We start from the raw sequence: 10487 nt of genomic DNA on the forward strand, positions 1-10487 counted from the left end.
CATTGATATTTCTACCTCTCTCTCTCCCTCCCTCCTTCCCTCTGAAATCAATAAAGACATATTTTAAAATATCTATCATTTCTTGACTAAGTTACTGCAGCAGCTTTCTAACTCCCATCTCAGTTCTCTCTGTTCTATTCTTCACACAGGTGCCAGAATGATCTTTCTGGAAACAAATCAGGTCATGCCACTCTAGAACTTAATGACCACAGTGAGCTCACAATAGCCTACGGGGTATTCCAAAACCTGAGCACAGCATACCAGAACCTCTGTGTCTTGGTTCCTGCCAGACTCTTCTCCAGCCACATCAACCACCACTCTCCCATGGGCACCCTACTCTCCAGCCTTAGTAAACTAATAGCAGGTTCCCCAAAATGTCTCGGCTTCTCTTCATGCTACACATCCCTTCACACACACACACACACACACACACACACACACACACACACTTGCCATCAAGCAGCTTGCCTGATCCACACCTGTGCGTTGAACAAAAGGTTTATGGGCCATTTGTTATACACTCTGACCAAGTGGCATTTATCTCATGAATGTAACATATGAAAATCAATTAATGTATTACACCATATTAACAGAATGCAGCGGGTGGGGGACCTCAAGATCATCTCATAGATGTAGGGGAAAGGGAAGCATTTGACAAATTCCAACACCCTTTCCCGAAAACAAATTCAACAAAATAGGAATAGGAGGGAACTTACTCAATGTGATTAAGAGCACCTATGAAAAACCACAGATAGCATCATTCACAATGGTGAAAGACTGGGTGCTTTCTCCCTAGCATCAGGAAGAAGACAAGAGTGTTTGGTCTTGACAATTCTATGCAACATTGTGCTCAAAGTTCTAGTCAGGCCAGGTAGGCAGGGCAAATAAATAAAAGGCATTCCGATTGGAAAGGAACAAATAAAACTGTCTCTATTCATAGATGACATGTTCATATATATATATAATCACTAAAGAATACACCAAAAACACAAGGACCTATTTGAATATACAATAAAGGAGTTCAGCGAAGTCGCAGGAACCCAGGTCAATGTGCAACCACCAGTTAAATTTCTATACACTAGCAATGCACAATCCAAAAAACGAGGTTAAGGAAGGCGGGGGTGGGTGGGTGGGGAGACATTAACTGAAAAACTTACATGCATATATGCATAACCCATGGGCACAGCCAGTGGTGAGGTGAAGGCCTGGGGGAGTGCAAGTGCGGGGTGGAGGGGGTCAATGGAGAAAAAGGGGGACATCTGTAATACTTTCAGCAATAAGTTTTTTAAAAAGAAAATAATTTCTTTTACAGTATCATCCAAAAGAATAAAATACTGAGGAATGCATTTAACAAAAGACGTGTAAGACTTTTACTCTGAAAACTGCAAAACATTGCTGAAGGAAATTCCAGAGGACTGAAATAAATGGAAAGGCATCCTGTGTTAGTGGACTGAACATTTAATATTGTTAAGATGGTCACAATCCCCAAGGCAATATACAGACTCAGTGCCATGCTTGTTACAATCTAACCTGGCTTCTTTGTGAAAATTGACAAGCTGATCCTCAAATTCACATGAAAGTGCAAGGGATGCAGATAGCCAAAACAATCTCAAAAAAGAACAAAGTTGGAAGACTCTCACTTCCCAATTTCAATGCTTGCTGCAAAGCTATATCAATCCTAAAATGTGTGGCACTGGCATAATGATACACAAATTATAGGTCAATGTTTTAAAAGTTGGAACAATAAATAAACCCATATATGTATAAATAGTTGATTTTCAATAAGGGTGTCAACACCACTCAATGGAAGAGTGAAAAATATCTTGAACAAAGGGTGCTGGGACAACAGGATGTCCACAGGCATAAGAATGAATATGGACCCCAATCTCACATCACGTGCAAATATTAACTCTGATGGCTCACAGACCTAAAGTTAAGGGCTGAAACTATAAAACTCTTGGAATAAAACATAGATGCAAATCTCCATGACCTTGGATTGGGCAACAGTTACAAAATATGAGAGCCAAAGCACAGCCACAAAAGGCAAAGAAAAAAAGACAAATTGTATGTCATCCAAATCAAAAACGTTTGTGCACCAAAGGACTCTATCTAGAAAGTGAAAGGACAACCTACAGGATGGGAGAGACATTTGCAAATCATATGTCTGATAACGGCCTATTTTCCAGAATGCATAAAGAACTCTTACGACTCAACAACAGAAAGACAAGCAACCCAGTTTAGGAAATGGGCAAAGGAGTTGAAAGTGCATCTGCTTCCTCCAAAGCAGTTGTACAAATGGCCAAGAGGCACCTGAAAAGATGCTCAACATCATTAGCCATGAGGGAAATGCAAATCAAAACCAGGAGATACCACTTCACACCCACTAGGATAGCTATTATAAGCAAAACAAAAAGGGAAATAGCAAGTTTTGGTGAGGGTATGGAGAAATTGGGACCCTCATACACTGTTGTTGGGAGTGCAAATTGGTACTGCCACTGTGGAAATCAGTTGGGTGGTTCCTCAGTAAGTTAAACATAGAATTCCCATATGGCCTGGCAATTCCACCCTTAGCTGTATACTCAGAAGAACTGAAAACAGGTGTTCAAACAGAACCCTGTACAAGAATGTTCACCGCAGTGCCATTCACAACAGCTAGATAGTTGTGATGGCCGTCCAACGAGTGTACACCTGGTGCCACTGGGTCATACATGTTTGCTGTTTTTTCTGTACAAGGTTCTGGTCCAGTGGGAAGTGGGAGCTCCCTCAAAGAGAGGGTCCAGTGAGCAAGGGTGAGCAGGGTGCCACCAGCGCCCCTTCTTTGCAGGCCCAGGCCCGCCGGGGCCAATGGGAAAGCAGTGACCTCACCGAACTTGTAGGTCACAGAGCCTGTGCCTCGACCAATGAGGGGCCGGTCCGTGGTCTAGAACACTGAGCGGGAGCCTCTGTACTGGCTATCTTGAGCGGTTGAGACCAACTGGCGAATCGCAACTGACCGCACCTGACCGCACCTGACCGCACCTGACCGCACCGCAGAGCTAGGCCGGTTGGAGAAAGTGCACCTAACGCCCAGCATGTCTGGGCAAAGGAGCCGTGAAGGGCCCTCCGATCACCAGAGGCGGAACCACAGCCGCACAAGCAACAGCAACCGCAACCGCAGCCGCAGCCCGTCTACCAGAGCAGACTTGTCCTTTTCTGTGAGCCACCTGGAGCGCCTCCTGCGGGAAGGCCACTATGCCCAGCGCTTCAGCTCACGCGCACCCGTGTACCTGGCGGCCATCATCGAGTACCTGACCACCACCGTCCTGGAGCTGGCGGGCAACGAGGCCCAGAAAATCGGCCGCAGGCGCATCACTCCGGAGCTCCTGGACATGGCGATCCACAACAACGCACTGCTCAGCGGCTTCTTTGGGAATACCACCATATCCCAAGTGGCCCCGGGCTGGCAGTAGCTGCCCAACATGGCATGGGTTCCCCGGGCCTCGACCCTAGGACGCCAGGCCCCCTCACAGCCCAGGCAGCGTGAGCCTGTCTGGTGCCTTGGGCAAAGTCTTTGAAAATAAAGTGTTGAAAGAAACCCATGTGCCTGCTTCAGTCACTGTGTGGGAGGTGTTTGTGGGACAGAACTCGTTGGAGGGATGGGGCTGATGGTGGTGTCTTCCCGGGGGCGGGGGTTGAGTCGGAGATGGCAAGAGAGGAGCAGCCTCTCCCGGTGACAGTGCAGGGGGCGGTCCAGGATGGGACAGGCTGGCTGCGGTGGGGTTGAGGCTGGGGTATGGAAGGCTCCCCCATTGCCTCTGAGCAAGTCAGAGGCCCGCAAAGACCCCAGGAGGATGGTGTTCATTGGGGTGGAGTGCAAGACCATGACTAAGGCATCGTGATAGGGTGACCGTGCAATGCCAACCCGGGTGCAGAATGGAGGCGTGGACAGAGCGGTTGGCATGGACTCCAAATGGGGCAGTGGATTTGACGGGAACACTGAGGTGTGATGGGGGGTGGGACAAGCAAGAACGATGCAAAATGGGAATGAGGGTCACGCCAGGTCACGAGTTTATTTTTTGTTCCATTGCCTGAGAGATATTCGGAGACACTGGTAGCAAACTGGGTAAACAAGCTGTCACCTAGCAACAGAGGGTGCCTGGCCACGCCTGACCCGATTCTTTATTTGTGTAAACTGCTTGCACCATGCAAGGCCTGGCCCCTCAGCATTTTTGCATGGGAACAGCACCCTGGAAAGGCTTTTCCCCACAACCCCTAATTTGCATGTCCAACCTGTGCTGGACTAGGTTCTTCCTCATATCACTGGATTTGTATATCACCTGGGGAAGGGCGCTTTAGTGTCTGAAAGCTAGATTAATAACTCTGATACTCATATTTTAAAATTAATGATATTTCTATATGCCTTATGTAATTTGAATTTGACTATTAAGATTTTTTTTTTGCCTACTGCTTCTCTGCTAATGTACCAGTCTTTTCCTGAGCTTCAACTTCTTTATTTTTTATGAGAGGATAACACCTGCGTTCTATTTCAGAATAATGATTAGAAGATATATGAAACTTTAACTGCATATATCAGTATATATATAATACATAACATATTTTAAAATATGTAAAATATAGTTATGCTAAAATAATTTGCTATTAGGGATAGTACTATATCCTGTCCACAATACTGCGTTGTTTTTTATTTTTTATCTCATACAATAAAATTGACCTTTTTTGGATCCCACTTCTATGAATTTAACACATATATAGATATGTTTATCCAACAACATATTCAGGACACAGAACAGCTCCATCAACCCAGAAATGTTCCTGGTCTGGTACTACTGTCCCTTTTTAGTTGTTGTGATTTTTGTTAAAATAACATTTGTTAAGTAGAGTCTCAGGTGGTGTGTCAGATGATGAGCCAAGGTTCAACAAAGAACATAAGGGAAAGTGAAATATATAAATTTATTGCCCACAGTTACTGGAGGAGGTACACAGCACACCCCTAGGGACATATGGGGAGGTCAAGGCAGGGTACAGGCAGAGAGTGAGTAGCAGGACCTGTACACCTTTATTAGAGTCAATGGGTGAAGTGTTTCTGGGGATTCTGGGCTAAGATTGGATTGGTCAATTCAAAACCCAAAACAGAATAGGGATTTGATAAGCTCTGATGGTCTGATGGTGGTGGTCTGATCTAATGGACCCACACAGGAAAGGAGATGGGAGGCAGAAGAGACTGTTTATCACCAGAGCGATTGGGGAAGCCATATCAGGCACTTACCCTTACCTGTAACTCTGCTAGCTATCATCTGTAGGTTGCTTAGCCACATAACATGGATTCCCAGGCAGCAGTATTGTGGAGTAGTTTAATTAAAGTCTCAGCATTAGTCAAATACTTTCTTCAGACCTAGCCCCAGACAACCATTTTCTTTTTATAGAACTGCCTTTCCCAGAACATCTTGTAGGTGGATTCATACAGTATGTCACCATGGAAGATTGGTTCTTACCATTCAACATATTGCTTTTGAGGTTCATCTATCTAGATTGTTATGTGTATCAATAGTTATGTTATATTTTGTTGTCAAATATTATTCCATTATATGAATGTATCACAGTTTGTTTAACAATTTGTCTATTGTAGGATTTTGATTGTTTCCAGATTTTGGCAATTTTGAATAAAGCTGCTATAAACATTTGTGAAAATTAATATAGGAAACCTCAACTAAAATTGGAGTTTGTGGAGCCTCCATCCCTACCACTCATCCTTAATTGTCTCAAATAGGAAGAGATACACCTTGCATCTCCAACAGGAAGATGTTTCCTACTTTACTACCTCAGCAGGAGGAAGGAAGGTTTCTCCTTGCTGTGCAACCAATGAAAGACTGTCACAGCCCAGCCAATGAAAAGCCACTACATTTTGAACTCTCAGTTTCCTCCAATGGACTCTGTTTGTAACAGCTTCTCTCAACTTCCCCCATTCGTCTGTAAAAGAGCATTTTCTCTCCTTTGTTCTCTGTACTTGCCTGTGGTTTTGCCATAGTTTGAATGTCCTGAATTGCAATTCTTTGCTGTTCCCCCAATGAACCCATTTTTGTTGATAAAATAACTGACTGTTGTTTTTAGTTCAACACAGTCATGGATAAGTTTTTGTATGAACATAAAATTTCATTTCTTTAGGTAAATACTCAGGAGTTGAACAGCTGAATCATATGAAAAGACTCCTCAGGCCCCTAGCCTCATCCTCACACCCAAGAGGCAGCCAATGTTCTTATTTTTTCCACCACATACTAGTTTTGCTTGTTCTAGAACTTCAAATTAATGCTTTCATACATATAAAATTTTCAGTGAAGCTTCTTTTGAGATTCACCCATGTTGTTGTGTGTATCAATGATTCATTCCTTTTTCTCACTCAGTGTTATTTAGTTATATTGATAAACCACACTTTGTTTATACATTCAAATGATGGACATCTAGTTTTTTCCACAGTTTTTACTATGGAAAAAAAAAAAAAGCTGCTATGAACATTTGTGTTCAAGTTTTTGTGTAGACGTATATTTTCATTTCCCCTGGGTAATTCCTAAAAGTGGAAGTGTTAGGTAACATGTTAGGTATATCTCTAGCTTTATAAGAAGGTTATAAACTATTTTCAAAAGTGTTTGTATCATTTTACATTCCCACTATATTTGAGGGTTCCAGTTGTTCCAATCTTTGTCAACATTTTTTGTCAGCAGGCTAGTTTTAGCCATTCTAGTAGATGTATAGTGATATCTTATTGTGCTTTTAATTTGCAATTACCTAATAACTAAAGATGTTGAGCATAGTTTTGACTTGCCAATAAAATGATGTTAAAATCTCCAACATGACTGTGATATTTCTAATATCTAAATAACTGTTTCAGCTTTTTTATGCCTTCTGTTTGTGTGGCATATATTTATATATCCTCTTCCCATCTTTCTTTGTCTTTATATGTAAAGATAATATTTTAAAAAATTTTTATTTTATTGTGATAACATTTAAAATGAGATCTATCCTCTTAATAAAATTTTAGTGTACAATACATTATTGTTGAATAGGTACAATGTTATACAGCAGATGTCCAGAACTTATTCATCTTGCTTATCTGAAACTTTATGCCCATTGATTAGTAACTGCATTTCCCCCTCTCCTTTGGCCCTAAAAACTACAATTACACTCTTGGATTCTGTGAATTTAACCATTTTAGATACCTTGTATGAGTGGGATTGTGCAGTATTTGTCTTTCTGTGAGTGGCTTATTGCACTTAGCATAATGTCCTCAAGGTTTATCTGTATTGTTAAAAAAACATCTTTTATAGACAGCATTGAGTTGAATCTTGCTTTTACATACAGTGTGATTATCAGATTAGTCTGCTATGTTGCCAGAGCTGAAAATAAGTCATTAGCATTTTAAACATGTTGAATTTAAGTTTTAGTTGGAATTCAAGCTCAAAATGCTCCTTTCTCCCCTTTCCCCAAAAGTCTTTGCATAATGGAAGGTTTCCACAAGCTCATGTACTAGGAATTGTGAATCAGTATCAAGTTACCCATTCCACCTCTTATTCCAGATTTTTTTTTACTTGTATGATAGTTTCTGAAACTTAAAAATCCTAGTTAAGATCCTCAATGTTTTAAAAAAATTAACAGTGTTTCTTCAGGCCTACCTAGGATTCAAGATCCAAAGATAAAGGCGAGGATTCTTTAAAAGTCACACAAGAATAAACTCAAAATGGATGAAAGGTTTAAATGTAAGTCACAAAACCATAAAAATCCTAGAAGAAAACATAGGCAGTAAAATCTCAGACATTTCTTAGAGCAATATTTTTTCTGATGTATCTCCTTGGGCAAGGAAAACAAAAGAACAAATAAATAAACAGGACTATATCAAACTAAACAGTTTCTGCACAGCAAAGGAAACCATCAACAAAATGAAAAGACAATTCACTGAATGGAAGAACAAATTTGCCAATGATACATCTGATAAGGGGGTAATATCCAAAAATTATAATGAACTTATAAAACTCAACACCAAAAATCAAACAATCCAATTAAAAAATGGGAAAAGAACCTGAATAGACACTTCTCCAAAGAGGACATACAGATGGCCAAGAGGCATATGAAAAGATGCTCAACCTCACTAATCATCAGAGCGATGCAAATTAAAACCACAATGAGATATCACCTCTCACCTGTCAGAATGGCTACCATCAACAAATCAACAAACAAGTGCTGATGAGGATGTGGAGAAAAGGGAACCCTGATGCACTGTTGGTGGGAATGCAGACTGGTGCAGCCACTGTGGAAAGCAGTATGGAGTTACCTCAATAAATTAAAAATGGAACTGCTTTATGACCTAGTGATTCCACTTTGGGGAATTTATTCGAAGAAACAGGAAAGACTAATTCAAAAGAATCTATGCACCCTCATGTTCATAGCAGCATTATTTACAATAGCCAAGGTCTGGAAACAACCCATGTGTCCATCAGTAGATGAGTGAATAAAAAAGCTGTGGTACATTTACACAATAGAATACTACTAGGCCATAAAAAATGAAACATTAACTTTTGTTAGAGCATGGACGGACCTGGAGATTATTATGCTAAGTGAAAAAAGCCAGTCAGAGAAAGACAAACATCATATAATCTCATTTATATGTGGAATCTGATGATAAAAATAAACTGATGAAGAAAATGGAAACAAAGGCATGGAAACATGAAACTTACCGACAGCTGTTAGAGGGGAGGTGGGTTGGGGGGCTGGATGAAAGAAGGTGAAGGGATTAAGCAAAAAACCCATATATATATATATTGCTATATCATATAGAAACAGACAACAATGTGGTGAGAGCCAGAGGGAAAGGGGGGTGAGGGGAGGTGGAGGTGTGCAAAGGGGTGGTGGTGAAATTGGAGACAGAAAGGGACTTTTCTGGGGGCAATGGGTGCATGATGCAGATGATGTTTTGTTGAGTTGTACAATTAAAATTGTATGGTTTTGTGACCAGTATCACCGCAATAAATTCCATTTTTAAAAGTCCAAGAATTTGTTTCCCCTTATAGCAACTTTCTCAAGGTTTCTAGAACATCATATATATATTGAACTATCAGTATCTTTGCTGAATATTCACTACATAGGGTTGTTAGGCACATCTAATATTTTCCCATCTCTATCTTTGCCCCAAGCCTTCACAGATCATATTTACATTAATGTTACAGGCTATTTTTACACAGGGTTTTTCCTCATCCCCTTACTTATAATATTTAACATTTTTAGTTAATGCTCTTCTCTGTCATCATTTTAGTCATGTTATAATGAAGAACTAATAATCTGTACATATACAAGCTACTTCTTAATTTTTATTTTATAATAAATATTTTAACACAGCAATACAAATCAATTAATATTTGTATGGGACCCTTGAGCTGGAGGTGAGTGCTTGGATATTCTCTGCATATATGTTTCTTCTACTGATACTGGTTTGCCTTTATCTTTATCAGCTGCAATACTACAAAATTAAGCTATAGACAAGAGTTTTGAATTACATTTAAAGTCTTCCTCATAGTACATTAAGTGGATGAGGTTAGGACAAGTAGAGAAGCATATCGTTTCTTTTTTTGTCACTACAATGTTAATCCTTAACTGACTTCATTTCTAGAGTAAAAGCCCAAACCACACACTAATTCAGTAAGTAATACCAACTTAAGCTCTCTTGGTCCTTCAGATGATCAGTTAAAATGATTCATTTTGAATAACTGTGAGAAATAGTCCTTTTAAAATTTTTCAATTACAGTTGACATACAATATTATATTAGTTTCAGGTGTACAGCATAGTATTAGACATTTACATAATTTACAAAGTGATCACCCCAATAAGTCTAGTAGTACTCATCTGACACCATACATACTTATTACAATATTATTGACTGTATTCCCTATGCTGTACTTTACATCCCTGACTAGAGAAATAGCCTTTTTGCTTTTTCTCATCTGTTTTTTTCTCTTTTCTCTGAGTGTAGATCTCTCTCTCTCTCTCTCTCTCTCTCTCTCTCTCTCTCTCTCTCTCTCTCTCTCACACACACACACACACACACACACACACACAGTAGACTGTTTATGGACACTGAGAGTCCTTAATGAGTTTGAAGTTAGTAATTCTAAAACCCAATGCAATTGTGAGCTGGATGCAGGCAAATGAAGAAGCACAACACCAAATGGCTATTCTGGGACAATTTCTGAGCTGCACAGGCTTGCATTTTCTATAAGTGCTGGTTGCCTGTGTCTGGCAGGTGTGCTGGAAGCAGCCCCAGAATTTTCAGGTGAGTTGATAATTTCTGATGCTCTCTCTTCTTTTAACACTAGGACAGTCTCCATCCCTACCCACCACACATTTAGCTATTATTATTATTAGTTATGACATTTAGTTACTTAGATATTACTTATTACTATTGTGGAACAAGTATAGAAAACATCTGTGAGTTGATATTTCCTGA

At 40.2% G+C, this 10487-nt stretch overlaps 1 protein-coding gene across 1 annotated transcript; it reads left to right on the top strand.

Annotated features, from left to right (window-relative positions):
* The first annotated feature begins 1336 nt into the window (after window positions 1-1336).
* On the top strand, window positions 1337-3676 carry LOC308551419 (histone H2A-Bbd type 2/3-like). Its single transcript, XM_081125920.1, has one exon. It carries the CDS (start codon window positions 3072-3074, stop codon window positions 3447-3449), a length of 378 nt encoding a protein of 125 aa, XP_080982046.1. The 5' UTR covers window positions 1337-3071; the 3' UTR covers window positions 3450-3676.
* The last annotated feature ends 6811 nt before the right edge of the window (window positions 3677-10487 follow it).

The sequence above is a fragment of the Miniopterus schreibersii genome (assembly GCF_964146895.1).
Source record: "Miniopterus schreibersii genome assembly, chromosome: X".
In the NCBI taxonomy this organism is placed as follows: Eukaryota; Metazoa; Chordata; class Mammalia; order Chiroptera; family Miniopteridae; genus Miniopterus; species Miniopterus schreibersii.

Excerpts from the sequence above, each read along its gene's own strand:
- LOC308551419 (XM_081125920.1), top strand. The coding sequence starts at position 3,072 with ATGTCTGGGCAAAGGAGCCGTGAAGGGCCCTCCGATCACCAGAGGCGG.